The following is an 18825-nucleotide window of genomic DNA, read 5'->3' as shown; positions in this document are numbered from 1 at the left end:
TGTATTATTTATGTTTTAATTGTTATTCGAGGCTCATTGTTTGTTTTTTAGGCTCACCTGATTGCTCAGGTGAGCTTTTGTGACCGGTATTTGTCCGTCATTCGTCCGTCCGTTAATATTTGTTCGTAAACACTCTAGAGGGCACATTTCTTTTCCGATGTTCATGAAACTTGGTCAGAAGCTTTGTCCCAATGATATCTTGGTCAAGTTTTAAACTGGGTCATGCCGGGTCAAAAACTAGGTCACTAGGTAAAAAAAAAAGAAAAACCTTGTTAACACTGTAGAAGTCACATTTCATACCCAATCTTCATGAAACTTTGTCAAAATGTTTGTCTTAATGAGTTGTTGGTTAAGTTCAAAAGTGGTTCTGGTCCGTTGAATAACATGGCCACCAGTGGGAGGGGCAGTTTTCCTACTTTGGCTATAGAGAAACCTTGTAAACACACTAGAAGTTTTGCCCAATCATCATGAAAGTTGGACAAAATATTGGTTTTATTGATATCTTGGACGAGTTCGAAAATGGTCCAGATCGGTGAAAAACACGGCCGCCAATGGGCTGGGCATTTTTCTCGATATGTATATAGTCGAAACACGTGAACACTCTAGAAATAATATTTTTGGCCGAATATTCATGAAATTTGGTCAGAACATTTGTTTCCTCGATACGAGAGTCAAGTTAAAAATTGGTCAGTTGAAATACATGAAGCATTATGAAACTTGGTGCAATGATTGGTTTTATATATATCTCAGATGAGTTCGCAAATGGTCCCGATCAACAAAAACATGGCCGCCGGGGGGGGGGGGGGTACTTAGTCAATACATTGGTTTTATTGATTTCTCATACAATTTGGAAAATGGCTCAGATTGATGAACACACACTTTTGAGCTCACCTGATTGCTTAGGTGGGGTTTTAGAATTGGTCTTTGTTCGCTGTCCGTTCGTCCACATTTGGTTTGTAAACACTCTAGCATTCACACTTCTCAATCATTCTTTATGAAAGTTGCTGAAAGATCTCAGTCAAGTTTGATAATGAGCAAAATCACATAATTAATGCCATATTTATTGCCCTTAGATTGTCCAAATTTTCATTATATTATACAAAATCCTTGTAAACACTCTAGAGGTCACAATTTTGTTTCAGATTTTATGAATCTTGGTCAAAATATTTATTTTTGTTAGCAAAGTTTGATGTTTGGTAAGGGGGATCAACTCAAAATATAGGTCACCAGGTAAAATCTTACAAAAACAAAAACACTCCATACGCCAGAGTTTTGGTTCAATAATGATGAAACTTGACCAAGATGTTTGTCTGGACAATATCTAGGTCAAGTTTGACGTTTGGTAAAGATTAAATGAACCAACTCCTCTCAGGTGAGCGAACTAGGGCCATCTTGGCCCTCTTGTTTTTCAAACTGATAATATATTTGTATTAGGAGCTTTTGTTTCAGGCAAAATATAGATTTTGTCACCAAAAGATAATATAGATTTTCAAATAATAAATCAGATATAAAGCCGATTTTGGTGTGTGAGTCTACCTACATGACTTACAGATGAAGTGAGTTACTGTCTGGTCCATTGATTTCTGACAGAGTTATGGGATTTGGAATTGTCACTAAAATAATTGTTTTTATGTCCCCCACTATAGTAGTGGGGGACATATTGCTTTTGCCCTGTCTGTTGGTTGGTTGGTCTGTCTGTCTTGTCTGTCTGTCTGTCTGTCTGTTTGCGCCAACTTTAACATTTGCAAAAACTTTTGCAATATTGAAGATAGCAACTTGATATTTGGCATGCATATGTATCTCATGGAGCTGCACATTTTGAGTGGTGAAAGCTCAAGGTCAAGGTCATCCTTCAAGGTCAAAGGTCAAATATATGGGTCAAAATCGCTAATTTAATGTACACTTTTGCAGTATTTCAATATTCAAGATAGCAACTTGATATTTGGCATGCATGTGTATCTCATGGAGCTGCACATTTTGAGTGGTGAAAGGTGAAGGTCAAGGTCATCCTTCAAGGTCAGAGGTCAAATATATGTGGCCAAAATCGCTCATTTTATGAGTACTTTTGCAATATTGAAGATAGCAACTTGATATTTGGCATGCATGTGTATCTCATGGAGCTGCACATTTTGAGTGGTGAAAGGTCAAGGTCATTCTTCAAGGTCAGAGGTCAAATATATGTGGCCCAAATCGCTTATTTTATGAATACTTTTGCAATATTGAAGATAGCAACTTGATATTTGGCATGCATGTGTATCTCATGGAGCTGCACATTTTGAGTGGTAAAAGGTCAAGGTCAAGGTCATACTTCAAGGTCAAATATATGGGTCAAAATTGCTCATGTAATGTCACTTCTGCAATATTGAAGCTAGCAATTTTATATTTGAAATGCATGTGTATCTCATGGAGCTGCACATTTTGAGTGGTGAAGGGTCAAGGTCATCCTACAAGGTCAAACATCATATAGGGGGACATTGTGTTTCACAAACGCATCTTGTTTGGAGGTATTTTACACAACGCTTTCAGATTTTCACCTGATTTTTGGTGTGTGAGTCTACCTACATCAGTTACAGATGAAGTGTTAGTTTAGTTTCGGTCCATTGATTTTTGGGGAAGTTATGGGCCTTTGATTCAACAATTTTCTTTCAAATAGCTGTGGTGCAGCTTCAAAGCGTACTTGTTTCACAAAGACAGGTCTTGTTAAAATCTCTGACCATTATTTTGAAACAAAATATTTAACCAAACTGTAAACAGGTCCCTTGAAACACAAAATACCCAAAATGAACACACATAGCCCTTTTTTCCTCCCTGCTCTCCAGGCATGCAGCCCATCCTGTTCTCAGTGATGGAGGCCATGCAAGGGCGTCCATACTGGGTCCGGACGGGCACAGACATCTGTTACTATAGAAACCACTTCACGCGCAGCGCCCAGGTGACGGGCGGGGTGAAGGGCAAGACGTACTACACAACCACATTCAGCGTGACCTTCAAGCATACACGGGATGTTTGCTACATGGCCTACCATTATCCGTACACATACTCAACATTACAGGTATATAAAATGTTTCTCTGCTATTCATGGTTTTAAAGTGAAGAGTCCATAATCTGTAATTCTTTTTGTGCTTTTATACAGAGATATATTGGAAATTTACTTTATATTCATTATACCCCAACAAACAAAGTTTAGGGGGGTATATAGGAGTGAACTTGTCGGTCGGTCAGTAGGTCTGTCTGTCGGTCTGTATTAAGTGTCTGCTCTCTAATTAAAGTAGTTTTCATCCGATCTTCACCAAACTTGGTCAGAGGTTGTATCTGCATGATGTCTAGGCCAAGTTCAAACATGGGCCTTGCCGTGTCAAAAACTAGGTCACGGGTCACTTAGTGAGTTTTAAACATTCAGCATGTTGTCCGCTCTCTAATTCAAGAAGTTTTCATCCGATCTTCACCAAACTTGGTCAGAAGTTGTATCTACACAATGTCTAGGCCAAGTTTAAACATGGGCCTTGCCGGGTCAAAAACTAGGTCACGGGGTCACTTAGTGCGTTTTAAACATTCAGCATGTTGTCCGCTCTCTAATTCAAGTAGCTTTCATGTGATCTTCACCAAACTTGGTCAGAAGTTGTATCTAGATGATCTTAAGGCCAAGTGCGAACATGGGCCATGCCGGGTCAAAAACTAGGTCACGGGGTCACTTAGTGCGTTTTTTAACATTCAGCATGGTGTCCTCTCTCTTATTCAAGTAGTTTAAATCCGATCATCACCAAACTTGGTCAGAAGTTGTAACTAGATGATGTGTAGGTCAAGTTGGAACATGGGCCATGCCGGATCAAAAACTAGGTCACGGGGTCAATTAGTGTGTTTTAAACCTCACCATGTTGTCCGCTCTCTATTTCAAGTAGTTTTTATCCAATCTTCACCAAAATTGGTCAGAAGTTGTATCTTGATAATGTCTAGGGCAAGTTTGAATATGGGTCATGCCCGGTCAAAAACCAGGTCACGGGGTCACTTGGTGCGTTTTAAACATCACAATGTTGTCTGCTCTCTAATTCAAGTAGTTTTCATCCAATCTTCACCAAACTTGGTCTGAAGTTGTATCTAGATGATGTCTAGGTCAAGTTTGAATATGCGTCATGCCGGGTCAAAAACTAGGTCATGGGGTATCTTAGTGCGTTTTAAACCTCACCATGTTGTCCGCTCTCTAATTCAAGTAGTTTTCATCCAATCCTCACCAAACTTGGTCACAAGTTTTATCTAAATAATCTCTAGGACAAGTTTGAACATGGGCCATTCCGGGCCTAAAACTAGGTCACGGGGTCACTTAGTGCGTTTTTTAACATTCAGCATGGTGTCCGCTCTCTAATTTAAGTAGTTTACATCTGATCTTCACCAAACTTGGTCAGAAGTTTTATGGAGATGATCTTAAGCCCAAGTTAGAACATGGGCCTTTCTGGGTCGAAAACTAGGTCAAGGGGTCACTTAGTGCGTATTTAAAATTGAGCATGGTGTCAGCTGTTTTTTGTGAAGACGACATGCAAAATATTATGTGTCAATGCGGCATGTGGGGGTATTCGTCACGTCTGTGACAAAGCTCTAGTTAAAAACTTAAACTTGGTCAAAATGATTGTGTTTTCTCTTGTTCAGACGCACCTGACCCTGTGGGACCAGACTGTGGACCGTGACACAGTGTTCTTCCGTCGCCAAGTATTGTGTGAGACTCTGGGAGGCAACCCTGTGCCTGTCCTCACAATCACTGCCCAACCTAAGACTGACTCCAGGGACGGTGTCGACGAGTTCAGTAAGAAATTAATTATTTGTATGCATTTCCCCACCCACCCTGTCATGAAGTGGGGGCCATTTGGCAATTCATTTCTGTCTGTTTATTCTTATGTCAAAAGAGGTTAAATATTGGCATAATACAGTTTGTATGCACTGTATCATCATTAATCAGGCAATTTATAAATACTATGCCACAAACTGTCCCTGACTCTGGGCAATTTAAGTGTATCAATACATGTGTAATGGGAACATCTTTGTGATTTTTTTATTTAGCAGATGCCTGTGCAAATGAAATTGAGAACGTTGTCAAAACCAATGTCCATATTAGGAAAGTTTTAATTAGTTTTGTTTTTAATTAAATATGTGGGTTTTTTTCATTATTGATTTATGTCTTTAGACTTAGTCAGGGTTGTGATTTCTCCTTCTTTCAGCTGATGTTCTCCCTTTCAGTGGAAAATAATTGGTAATAAACTTTGCAGGATCTATATGAAAATGGAGAGTTTGGTTTAACTGTGAAAGGGGGTGAGGCATTTTTATGTCCCCCACTATAGTAGTGGGGGACATATTGTTTTTGCCCTGTCTGTTGGTTGGTCTATTGGTTGGTTGGTTTGCGCCAACTTTAACATTTTGCAATAGCTTTTGCTATATTGAAGATAGCAACTTCATATTTGGCATGCATGTGTATCTCATGAAGCTGCACATTTTGAGTGGTGAAAGGTCAAGATCAAGTTCATCCTTCAAGGTCAGAGGTCAAATATATGTGGCCAAAATCGCTCATTTTATGAATACTTTTGCAATTTTGAAGATAGCAACTTGATATTTGGCATGCATATGTATCTCATGGAGCTGCACATTTTGAGTGGTGAAAGGGCAAGGTCATCCTTCAAGGTCAGAGGTCAAATATATGTGGCCCAAATCGCTTATTTTATGAATACTTTTGCAATATTGAAGATAGCAACTTGATATTTGGCATGCATGTGTATCTCATGGGGCTGCACATTTTGAGTGGTGAAAGGTCAAGGTCATCCTTCAAGGTCAGAGGTCAAATATATGTGGCCCAAATCGCTTATTTTATGAAAACTTTTGCAATATTGAAGATAGCAACTTGATATTTGGCATGCATGTGTATCTCATGGAGCTGCACATTTTGAGTGGTGAAAGGTCAAGGTCATCCTTCAAGGTCAAATATATGGGTCAAAATTGCGCATGTAATGTCACTTCTGCAATACTGAAGCTAGCAATTTTATATTTGAAATGCGTGTGTATCTCAAGGAGCTGCACATTTTGAGTGGTGAAGGGTCAAGGTCAAGGTCATCCTACAAGGTCAAACGTCATATAAGGGGAAATTGTGTTTCACAAACACATCTTGTTCTTCCTTGTGGTGGTTCTTTTATCACTCCCCTGATTAAAGAAAAGAAAACAAACAAGAATAAACAAGTATAATCATGTCGATCCTATTTTAGGAAGTCGACCATACATCTTCCTGTCAGGACGGGTCCATCCTGGTGAAACTAATGCAAGTTGGGTGATGAAAGGTAGGCCTGAAAGAGATGTCAGCCATGTTCTTCAAAAATGAGCCATGCTGTGCGAAAAGTGGGTTTAATGCAGGTGCATAAAGTATTGTTCCAGATTAGCCTGTGCAGTCCACACAGACTAATCAGGGACGACACTTTCTGCCTAAACTTGATTTTTGCTAAGAAGAGACTTTCTTGAAAGGAAAAATATCCTAAAGTGGAAAGTGTCGTCCCTGATTAGCCTGTGCGGACTGCTCAAGCTAATCTGGGACGACACTTTACGCACATGCATTAAACCCCGTTTCCACAGAGCACAGCCCAAATGGGTAATATGCCATATAGGGCCAGTGTAGCTTCAGACCCATCTGTGCATCCATGCATCTTTGTCTATTGATTTGTTGATGTGAAGTGTACATTTGATGCTGTTGTTAAGAGGTTTATAGTCCTTGTCCACAAGAGGCTTGATTATGGGTGGACTTAAAATTAATGTTTGCAGTATCATGATAATTGTAAAATGATTTCTAATTGGTTAAATGAAGCCATGGCATGATGTGCATTATTATTATTATACAGTAGTTGAAGTTGCTTATTACTACAGTTCCTCATTGCTACATGTACTTACTAAGTATTAGCATATCTGCTATAAGCTCAAAATGCCTTTCTTGTCAACTCTATGTACTCGATAGGAATTAGCATACATGCTATAAAAAGACTGCCTTTTGTGTCAAGTCCACTTTAAACTGACTATGCCTTTGTTTTTATTTCAGGCACTATAGATTTCCTGCTGAGCAAGCGCCCTTTGGCAGCCAAGTTGCGTGACATGTATATCTTTAAGATTGTGCCCATGTTGAACCCTGATGGAGTGATCAATGGAAAGTGAGTGTGGCTAGTTACTAGCTAATGTGTGTCAGTGTGATTTTGTATTGTAAAAATATAAGTTATTCAAGACTGAAGAAGTGCATAAAGTTGCATATAAACCTTACCTAGATAAATATTATAATATTCAAGTGATTTCTATTTAAATGTTACATTTAAATTATATTAAATTTTAATATTTTGACAATTTTCCTTTGGGGGTCCATTGTATAAATAAGTTGGAGTTTATGACAAATGATTAAATATTTCATTTTAGTATTTTGTTAATTTACAAAATATATGATATATTATTTAGGTCCGATTTTGAAGTTTCCATCGTTGACATAACAGTCAATTTAGCAAGACAAACTGATATGTTAAGATTAAAGTTGATTCCATTAGTCTGTTACTACCTTAAAAAAAAACATTACGTGACCTCTTTAAAATCATGTAATATGCTATGGTTTTACAGTTCTTTATAGTAGTCCTACTGAATATAACATAGAGGTTAATGAAAATTTAAAAAAAAATGCAGTTCTGAGCATCAAATATTCACACAACTGAAACTTAGTTTTTGAATACTTTTATTGAAACATAAAAGAATTACAAATTGTTCAAGCATACAGCGTTACATAGAGGGTTTTGGCTAACACAACTTGAAGAATTATTGGGCCAGTGAATTGTTTTTTGTGTGAGGGCTGTCTTTTTCTCATTGGATTAAATATTTAACAATCGAGTTTACCTTAAGTTGTTTGTACGCTTCTTCTTGAGCTTTGTTGCAATTTAAACAACAATTATTAGAAATATTATTTATTGCTCTTGAAAGAAATACATAAAAAGAATGGTCCATACTTAAAATTAATGAATACTGATGCAAATCTTTAAGGTCGCCGTGGTGTAATGGATATGGTGTCCGCCTAGCGACCAGGAGGTCACGGGTTCGATCCCCACCGTGGGAGCGTTCTTTAGATCTCCCCCAAAGACACCAAGTACTGGTTCTAGGCCCAGGAAACGGACTCGAGAGCGTTTATATAAGCCTTAGGCTTTCGATGCAATCGAGCTTAAATAAATAGGTTTAAACTAAACTAAATCTTTGAAAACATCTATTCATTGGTTTTCGCACTTAGCAATCTTCAACACAACTATCTTATCAAATTTTTTAATTTAGGTTTTTTGACGACAGTTGGGAAATTTTGTTTATGAAGAAGATCTTGTATAGTAGATAGGAGTGGGTTTTTATGCCTGCGATAGGGTGGCTTATAGCAGTTGAACTGTCCGTCAGTCCGTCCGTCCATCCGAAAACATTAACATTGCCCATAACTTTTGCAATATTGAAGATAACAACTTGATATTTTGCATGCATGTGTATCTCATGGATCTGCACACTTTGAAGTGGTGAAATGTCAAGGTCAAAGGTCAAATATATGGCTTCAAAGGGGGGCAGTAGGGGGCATTGTGTTTCTGACAAACACATCTTTTATTTTCTCCAGAAAATCTAAGTGTCAAGCACAGACTTTTGGGTCCCATTTATATCCTGGTGATGTTATTATGAAAATGTCTCTGGTTTTGTAATAGTGCCCTGCTATATGGGGTATCTTGGCAATCTTTTCCACCTAGGTTACACAACACTGTTATTTTTAGTCACCGGTGTTCCCTGGCAGCAGAAGACCTAAATCGTCGCTGGGACAACCCCTGCCCCAGGATACACCCCACCATCTACCACTGCAAGGGCCTCTTGCAGTACATGCAGATGATCAACAAGATTCCATTGGTGAGTAGGTCTGCAAAGTCTCATTTTGTTGCAAGATCAGTATGTCAGTGAAACAGTGATCTGATGATACATAGGAGAATTATATTGAATGATTTAGACTAGTTCAAATATTAATACCATAATTGGAAGTGTTTAGATATTAATTTTTAAAATTAAATGGGAACACATTTTTCCTCAAATCTTGAAGCAAGTAAGGGCAAATGTTAATCTTGACAATAATGAGGCCAAGTTCAAATCTCTATGATGTGTTATTGTGCAGGACATTTTGCATGCTCAATGATCCACTAATTCCTTAGAATAGCTGCCCTTGAGCAACTTGGACAAAATGGTGTAGAGGGTATAAGTCACAGTTTTTATGCAGCTGTTTTCCTGATTTGGTGTAGGTGTACTGTGACTATCACGGCCACTCCAGACGCAAGAACATTTTCATCTATGGCTGTAGTGCGTCAATGTCGTGGGTTGTCAACGATACCAACAACCCGGGTGTCACTGGAAACAAACTTGAGGACAATGGTTTCCGAGTAGGTGTTTATGATACATTATATTGGTGTTGAAGAGTCAAACAGTAATGTTTTGGAACTAATTTTTGCTAGTTTTGTAAATAATTCAGTTTACAGATTGGCAACACTGTTGGATACAACAAATGTTAAATTAATTCATTATTTCAATGTAATGAAGTTATTAGACTCTTATTTATTATGTGGTTACTAATGAGAATTCAAATGCACTGATTCTTAAATATAATCACACACCTGTTGTCATTAATCACTAATCATGTAATTTTTAGCTTGGCTGTTTTCGGAGAAAACCCGAGGTATTGTCATAGCCAGCTCGTCATCCGGGGTCTGCCGTCCAGTGTCTGCCGTTCGCCATGCTTAAACCTTAACATTGGTTCTAAAATCAAAGTGCTTCCACCTACAACTTTAAAACTTCATATGTAGATGCACCTTGATGAGTTCTACACGCCACACCCATTTTTGAGTCACTAGGTTAAAGGTCAAGGTTGCTGTGACCTTAAAAAAAAAATTATCTGACAATGTTTCATTTACTGTAAAACCATTATTATTCGTCCGACATTATTTTTCGCGTTTTTCGTCCTTCGACCGATGGACGAATTCAAGATCCTAACGAACAATCATGTCCCATATTTGAAACAAATAAGACTGAATTACCGTAGGCATGAGGCATTTAAATCCAGCGTAATCCACGCATATACACACGGCTCGAAATTAACACTTGCACACTCGCAAAATGCGAGAAAAAAAGATTGCAAGGTAAGTTATAAGCCACTAGTATTTTTTGCATATAAAGAAATAGTGAAAAAAAACGAGTTATATTGCTTTAATGCGTTCGACGGCGTGAACGCTAAACCGTAGGTCAATTTTTTGAACGTCCGAATACCCATATGCGTAAGGGCGCAACTTGTTTGTTGACTGGTATACTTATAAAACAGATACACAGATGGTAGTGATACAAAGAACATGAAACAGTCGACTATTCACACTCAAGTTAAATCCGGTTTTGACACAAAGGGGTGTTCATTATACAGTGTACTGACAACTGACATTTCCTGTAAAACGCGAATGCAATAAGGCTGTATCGAATGCGTCGACTTCGTTTAGGTATAATAGTGTTGATTAGCGCTAATTGTTAACAACTTTATTACCCATTGTGTGTATTGTGTTTTTCAGGGGTGTTGCAGATTATACAGCCTACACGCGGCGAATCCGGATTAAAGACAATACTATTAAACGCAATTAAAAAATGACGATGTGTGAAATATATTATGCGCTTTGTTACAAATTAATAAAGAACATTTTGATTTGTGTTTGGTTGTTTGGTTTCAAATATTTACGATGCAAAACGCTTGAAACTTTAATGAAATATGACCAAAATAATTTGCTTACGCTAATTATAACCCATAATGTTCGCACCTTCTCTAATTGGCGCCGATAAAGGTAAGATTGTAATCAGTTTGACCGTGATAGTAATGGAAAAAGACTAATTGGCAATTGGCTTCGTTGTTTAAAACACTTGTTAACGATTATTCAGTCCAACTTATCCGCTAATCATAACAAAGAACGTGTCAATGACATAAAATGATAAGGGACAGTTACTATCACCTAAAATAACAGACTTGCTAATTGGCATATGCCAAACAAGGCCCACCTCCTGCAAGTGACTACCAAGTGCTGCACCTCTCTTTCCCCAGCACAATGTTTTCGCAACCGCGTATTACATGTATTACAAACAAATCGGACGTTTTTTGTTTTGTTTTTTCAAAACCAGAAATGGACGAATTTAAGAGCGGACGAAATAGTCATTTTTATGAAAAGGGCGAAATTTTGTGCCGACGAAAATAAATGGTTTCACAGTATTCAAAACTACACCCGCAGCCGAGCCTTGGCACCCGTTATGCGGTGCTCTGGTTAACAATTATTTGTAAATTATGATTGGTCTTAGTGTTTTTAAATCATCACTGTTTGTTGGATGACACTGATATTTATGTTTCCATTCTTCTAGACGCTGCCGCGAGTGCTGGACAGTATTTCCCCGCAGTTCTCGCTGGCTAACTGCAGCTTCCTCGTGGAGAAATCCAAGGAAACGACAGCTCGTGTGGTGGTGTGGAGACAGATTGGGGTCAACCGCAGCTATACCATGGAGAGCACCTACTGTGGAATAGACCGGGAGGGCAAGTATAAGGTAGAATTTGCTGTTAAGTATCACATGTACTCATGTTCAATTGAGTCATGACTGTTTGTGCTATTTTTATGCCCCCGAAAGAGGGCATAATAGTGATCAGACTGTCCGTCAGTCTGTCCGACACACTTTGCGTTTAGGTTTCGAAAAATGCTCATAACTTCTATGTCCCTTGAGATATAGCCTTCATATTTGGTATGCATGTGTATATGGACAAGGCCTTTCCATACACCCCAAAATTTTGACCCCTGTGACCTTGACGTTGAACTTAGGGTCCGCGTTTAGGGTTCGAAATCTGCGTTTAGGTTTCGAAAAATGCTCATAACTTCTATGTCCCTTGAGATATAACCTTCATATTTAGTATGCATGTGTATATGGACAGGGCCTTGCCATAGACATAAAAATTTTGACCTCTGAGACCTTGACCTTGAACTAAGGGTCTGCGTTTAGGTTTCAAAATCTGCGTTTAGGCTTCGAAAAATGCTCATAACTTCCAGGTCCCTTGAGATATAACCGTCATATTTGGTATGCATGTGTATATTGACAAGATGTCCATAGGCACACAAATTTTGACCCCTGTGACCTGGACCTTTAACTTAGTGACCGCGTTTAGGTTTCAAACTCTGCGTTTAGGTTTCGAAAAATGCTCATAACTTCTATATCCCTTGAGATATAACCTACATATTTTGTATGCATGTGTATATTGACAAGGCCTTTCCATAGGCACAAAAATTTTGATCCCTGTGACCTTGAACTTAGGGTCCGCGTTTAGGCTTTGAAATCTGCGTTTAGGTTTCGAAAAATGCTCATAACTTCTATCAAAGCGTTTATAGAGGGCATATGTCAACCTATGGTAACAGCTCTTGTTGTTTGTGTTTTTTTACACAAAATTCAGCCCTTGTGTAAGATTCAACTTTAATAGATATGTCAACCATCCATTTAATTCCAAATATTGGTAAAGAATTATGAATTAAGATAAAAATGTATTACAGTAACAATATATTAAGGTGTCATCATAGAATTAATTTCCTTCACAAAAAAGTAGTAAAATAACATCTTGGCTGTCAACTATTATTAGATAATGATCTTCAAAAGCAAAAATTATCATATGTTGCTTATAACTTTCAGGACCTTACTATCAAGTGAATCAAAAATTGATATATGAGCTCACCCAACCAATTTTCTTTATATTTCATATGCATTATTGCACTGAGTAAAAATATATTAATATCATTTTGTTGCCTTTCAGGACCAGCAGATCACGACGCACATGCTGGAGGAGATGGGACACCAGTTCTGTGAGGGGCTACTGAGACTGGGCCGGGGTCGAACATCCTACGAGACCAGCTACACCCTGCCCTGCGAGACCAGTCTTGAACAGCTTGGCGCGTACGGCACTGCGACCGACTATATGTTCGTACTGGGTTCATATCATTTTATCTACAGCTGACTATATGTACATGTTAGGTTCATGTGACTTGTATACTCACTGCAAAAAATATGTCATTATGTAGACAGAAAATTGTTAATTGAAGTACTGATACTGTTTTAAACGTACAACCAGAGGTCGACCTTAGGGTTGAATTTAAGGTGAAAGTAACTTCTCCCTTAACTGTAATTAATGAATAGGTGGTTTTTGGTAATATTATATATATCTTGCAATTGTTTGCATTATTTTGCCATTTAAAATTTCGTACATTTTTGTGGTGTATGCAAAAAACATATTGTTTATAATGTTACTACTATCCATATAAGTTAGATGCAAGTTTATTGTAATGAAAAGCTTGCGACCAAGAAAGAAGATTTCACTAAACATACATGTACAAAACACATGTAGAGTTGTCCGATTCAAATAACAATATCTATTCATACAGATAATACTACTTATATCTGGTGTTTTATGTATTCAGAGAGGACGATGGTTGTGACATGCAGAGGGGTGACCTAAACAGAGCCCGGGCAGGGAAAGGCTACCCAGACCTGCTTGTGGATGCTGAGGACGACAGTTCCTCCTACGCGGACTCTCCCGACAATGACGAAAATGACAATGACGCAGAAGACTTCTGACAGGCCGATGGAGGGGCAAAGGCACCCGTGTCAACTGGCATAGATGATGTAAAAAACAGCAGCTCAGATGACTTGCAGTCCGATGGCTATGCTAAGTCTTTGATGCAGTTGTATGGTGCTGATAATTTGTCGGAAATTGATACGAGTTTTGCAGAAGGTTTTGATGGTCAATCCTTAAATGTGTTAGATACTACCCAGTGTAAAGACATTAATGATCTGAACAAATGCATGGATCATACAAATGAGCCCACTGGAAGGGGTAAAACAGTTGAAAATGACACTGAGTTGACTTTCTTGTCTTTGTCACCTCCGGAGAATAGCAGTAATGGTGTTAGACGTTGGCCTTTTGCAAGGGTTATCATGGGAATAGAGGGCATTGTGACCATGGAGGCAAACCCACCCAGTGAGTCAGTTAGGCAAAGAAGGGATCAATCCGCATTGTGTCTCCTCTTGTAAAAGTGCTGCCATAGAAATGCATTGACAAACACATTTCAAAATACTACTCATTTCATACTGGTTTCAGCTTAAGTTTGAAGCATATTCACAATTATTTGATGTTTCCTTTTTGTTTCATAATTTAATTGTTTGAATCCATTTTTACTATGATTTATTTCAGCTCCTGCAACATTATCTAATTATTTCTGTTGTTGTCAGTGGTATTCGTTAAAAAAAAGAAAAACATATTTTTTCATTAATGGACGCATTAAAATTATTCATTTATTAAATATTTATATACTTTGTAGCACTGTTTAGCTCACCTGAGCACATGATTATCATTGTTAGTGTTGACCATGTTTTTTTTCGCCCTATGTCATGTGTTATCAAAAATAAGTTTGTTAACACTATAAGTCCCACTAGAATATTACCCAATATTACTTAATATTGAACAGACCATTTTTATACCAATGATATCTCATTTGAACTTGGTCTCCGAGGGGCAAAATATAGGTCAAACTAAAGAAAACACTTGAACAAACAAACTCTAGAAGTACCTTCCTTGCTCGAACAAAATATTGGTCAAAAGCATTTGTCCAAATGATATTTCAGTCAAGTTCAAACATGGTTTTACTCTACTGAAAAACTAACCACCTGAGGTAGAGACAGTTTTTTTAACTGGTTTTATTGTAACGGTTTTAGCTTACGGGGTATACACAATTTAGCACCATATCATATTATTTTCAAATTCCTAATAAGATGATCTGTGTTGAGCAAACTATGACACTTTTGATCTTCTGTTTAAAAAGAACTTCTGCCAAAGAATATAAATGTGATGGTGAATTGTACATTGTAGTTGAAAATATATACATATATAAAAATCTTTAATAAATGGTGTCAGCTTTAAAAAGTGATGTGTTTTCCTCTTAGAGTGCTTTTGTGGATTTCTTTAAATAGCTAGTATGCTTTACATGTCTTCATCAAAATATTCTATGCAAGTTGGTGACATTTGTTGTTATACATATTTATATATCAATTCATTTATATATGTTACTCTTATAACCAGTTTATTTGTCATAGTCAAAACCTCAATCCAGCATTAGATCTTTGTATGTTTAACTTTTCATGGCATTTATTTAAAACAGCATAATTATTTAAGTTACCATTTAAATTAAATGTCTACAGACAATTGATAAAGAGTGAGTTTCTATAGTATATACTTTAAAAAAGACCAATGTAGATTGGAGTTTCTCTTCAATCAGTTCAGAACAGGTTTGCAGTACTTGGCAATAAAAACTTTGCACTTTAGCAATATGATGCGTTGAACTTGTTTTCATTTTTATGCAAAGCACATGGCAATTAACTTAATCTGGCAGTTTTGTAATATTTTGTGGAAGGGTTTAACATTGATCTTTCACTTGTTAATAACTTATGTTGTTGAAAATATGTGCATATTTGGGTTACCTGGCTTTATTCCTTATTATACCCCCACAAACGAAGTTTAGGGGGCTATATAGGTGTGAGCTTGTCTGTCGGTCTGTCTGTCGGTCCGTATTAAGTGTCCGCTCTCTAATTCAAGTTGTTTTCATCCGACCTTCACCAAACTTGGTCAGATGTTGTATCTAGATGATGTCTAGGTCGAGTTCGAATATGGATCATGCCGGGTCAAAAACTAGGTCACGGGGTCACTTAATGCGTTTTAAACATTGAGCATGGTGTCCGCTCTCTAATTCAGGTAGTTTTCATCCGAGCTTCACCAAACATGGTCAGAAGTTGTATCTAGATGATGTCTAGGTCAAGTTTGAATATGGGTCACTCCAGGTCAAAAACTAGGTCACGAGGTCACTTAGTGCGTTTTAAACATTGAGCATGGTGTCCGCTATTTTTTGTGAAGACAACATGCAAAATAATCTGTGTCCTTGCGGCATGTGGGGGTATTCGTCACGTCTCTGACAAAGCTCTAGGTATACCAGATTCTATGCAAGTATATTTTATTCTAAAGTTTCTTGTATAAAATACAATTGAATTGTTTTGTCACAAATGTGTTTAATCAGTTAAGTGTTATTGTTACAACAAACTGCTCATGTGTATTGTTTTGTTAAGTTTGTAGTCATGGAATTATTTCTTAATGTATTCAGCAACCATTTGAGCTGTGTTCTTAGAAAACTGGGCATAATGCATGTGCGTAAAGTGTCGTCCCAGATTAGCCTGTGCAGTCTGGACAGGCTGATCAGGGACGACACTTTCTGCCTAAATTGGATTTTTGCCAAGAAGACTTTATTTAAATGAAAAATGTCATAAAAGCGGAAAGTGTCGTCCCTGCAGTCCGCACAGGCTAATCTGGGACGACACTTTACGCACATGCATTATGCCCAGTTTTCTCGGAACACGACTCATTTAAACAAGCAACTTGTTCAATCACACTGTGTTTTGTTAATTTTGAATATGAGAACATTAATATGTTCCTTTGATACAGCTTGATGCATTTCAAATAACTCGCTGTCAACTAGTTTACATTCATTTTGTATCTAACATGTTTCCTTTATTGGCTATCGCTTCTACACATCATGTGGAACTTTATGTATGACTTGATTTAGAATTTACTTAAATTGTATGTGCTGTAAGTTCTGATTGTAATGGTATCTGTAGTTCTTAATAAGAACATATTCTCATTATATGTTTTTGGTCAGCAAAGCCACAGTATTGTTCTAACGAGTTGCTTTAAAAGATCAAATTTACCTTTGTACAAATTAAGAAACATTGGTGTAATCAAGTTTTCAGTTTCATTTTTTTTTCAAAGCTAGCATTTAACAAATTTTGCAAGTTGGCATCATCATAAAAAAAATACGAAAATGTGTGCATAATTGGAACATAATGTGTTTTCATTTTACACCAATATGTAGTGTTCTTATGTGTTGATTTCTTAGATTTTGTTTTTATAAGTTTAATTTACTGCCATAATTCCACAATGCATGTTATGTTAACCAATGTGTCATGCATTCGGAATGTTTTGAGTGATGAACATTGGTATTGACATTGTCAGTAATTGCAATTCAGATTCTTCTAAGAGACTTAGATAAGTGATATTATGACGTCGTCAAAAATACACCCTCACAAAGTAGTCTCAGTAAAAAATAAAAATGTTAGTTTTGTATAGGTTACGCATATTTTATGTATATCTTTTTCTTTTTCATTGTTGCATAGTCTGCCTATAGTGGGCAAGAGTAGGCCACGAGGATGACTTAGGTGAAAAATTTTCGCTGAAAGTAGGCTTATTTTGAGTTGTTTTTAAGAGCTATGAGAAATTGTTTTCGCCCTAATTGTCAAGTTTACCGATTAACAACAATACCACACTTTCAGTGTTGGACAATTCAAGGTCTTGATAATCTCCTGATAAATATTTCGTCTTTTTTAGCTCAGCTGTTTTCGGAGAAAACACGAGGTATTGTCATAGCCAGCTAGTCGTCTGCTGTGCGCTGTCTGCTGTCCGCCGTCCGCATCAAGAGCGTCAAAGCATCGCATAACGGGTACCAACGCTCGGCTATGGGTGCAGTTTTGAATAAATGGAAGCTTGTCGAAAGAATATTAGAGGTCACAGTGACCTTGACCTTTGACCTAGTGACCCAAAAATGGGTGTGGCATGTATAACTCATCAATGCCCGGGTACATAATTTTATGAAGTTTCAAGTTGTAGGTGAAAGCACTTTGATTTTAGAGCCAATGTTAAGGTTTTAGCATGAGGCTGGCGGACAACCAGCTGGCTATGACGATACCTCGGGTTTTCTCCGAAAACAGCCAAGCTAATAATAAACTTATACCAGCTAAATTTTATGGGTTGATACTAGTGTTCAAAAGACCTACCAACGTACATTTTCGTCACAGCTTTAGGCTGTGATTTAACAGGTTTGTGATAGTCTTCAAATGGTCTGTGATATGTTGCTTGTTACTTTACTTTCTTGATCCGTCCTTTAAATTCTTCTTCTGTGATATAAAAGTTGCATCTTTATCACAACCATCAAAAAGCAACAGAAATTCAACTAGAACTATTTTAGTACCATTTTGATTACAAACAGTTTGATTGCAATTGCTGTTGTATCAGACGCATTGGTTTATGTACAAAATACACAATTTAATATAGTATTTTATAATTATTTCTCAATATCTTACCTTAAACTCTGGAATTTCTGGTCTTCTGAGTTTTCCTGAATAACTCATATTGTGTGTTTGTTACATGTACATGATAACACAATATGCATGTTTGTTATTTAGTATAGCAAATGACTTGTTTAATTAGTTCCTTATTTGGTTTATAGCCTTATGCATAATAAGCTGGGTTTTATCTTGTGCATGTGTTTAACAAAATAAAAGCTTATAAATGCTTATATGTTACTTTATGTATTCTGCATTCTTTACTTTGCTCTTTATGTTGGTAAACCAGTATGGCAAGCGGTTCGACGCATAATCCCAAGAAACTAGGTTTCTCATGAGAACCTAGGTTTTAAAATGAGAACCTAGGTTCTCATTTGAAAACTTGGGTTCTTGAAGCCATGTGCAATCTTCAAACGAGAACTTTCATTCTGAGATCCTAGGTTCTCATGAGAAACCTACTTTCTTGGGATTATGGGTCTAAATGCAAGAAACTAGGTTTCTCATGAGAACCTAGGTTCTCATTCTGAGAACTTAGGTTCTCATGAGAACCTAGGTTTT

The 18825-nt window shown here is 37.3% G+C and overlaps 1 protein-coding gene across 3 annotated transcripts in view; it reads left to right on the top strand.

The window, feature by feature from the left end:
- The window catches only part of LOC127877338 (cytosolic carboxypeptidase 1-like), a 50347-nt gene extending 31847 nt beyond the window's left edge, over positions 1-18500 (top strand). For 2 of the 3 annotated variants that reach the window (XM_052423074.1, XM_052423075.1), the window contains exons 16-24: positions 2820-3052; positions 4642-4795; positions 6240-6311; positions 7058-7166; positions 8787-8916; positions 9300-9437; positions 11440-11619; positions 12866-13029; positions 13527-18500. In XM_052423074.1, the coding sequence (XP_052279034.1) occupies positions 2820-3052; positions 4642-4795; positions 6240-6311; positions 7058-7166; positions 8787-8916; positions 9300-9437; positions 11440-11619; positions 12866-13029; positions 13527-13683 (1337 nt within the window). In that variant the 3' untranslated portion in view covers positions 13684-18500. The remainder of the gene's footprint in view (positions 1-2819; positions 3053-4641; positions 4796-6239; positions 6312-7057; positions 7167-8786; positions 8917-9299; positions 9438-11439; positions 11620-12865; positions 13030-13526) is intronic. The other variant, XR_008048365.1, reaches the window with a different exon arrangement.
- The last annotated feature ends 325 nt before the right edge of the window (positions 18501-18825 follow it).

Source organism: Dreissena polymorpha, chromosome 4 (genome assembly GCF_020536995.1).
Source record: "Dreissena polymorpha isolate Duluth1 chromosome 4, UMN_Dpol_1.0, whole genome shotgun sequence".
Classification (NCBI taxonomy): domain Eukaryota; kingdom Metazoa; phylum Mollusca; class Bivalvia; order Myida; family Dreissenidae; genus Dreissena; species Dreissena polymorpha.
The sequence above is the reverse complement of the archived record's forward strand: the minus strand, read 5'-3'. Positions and strand labels throughout refer to the sequence as shown.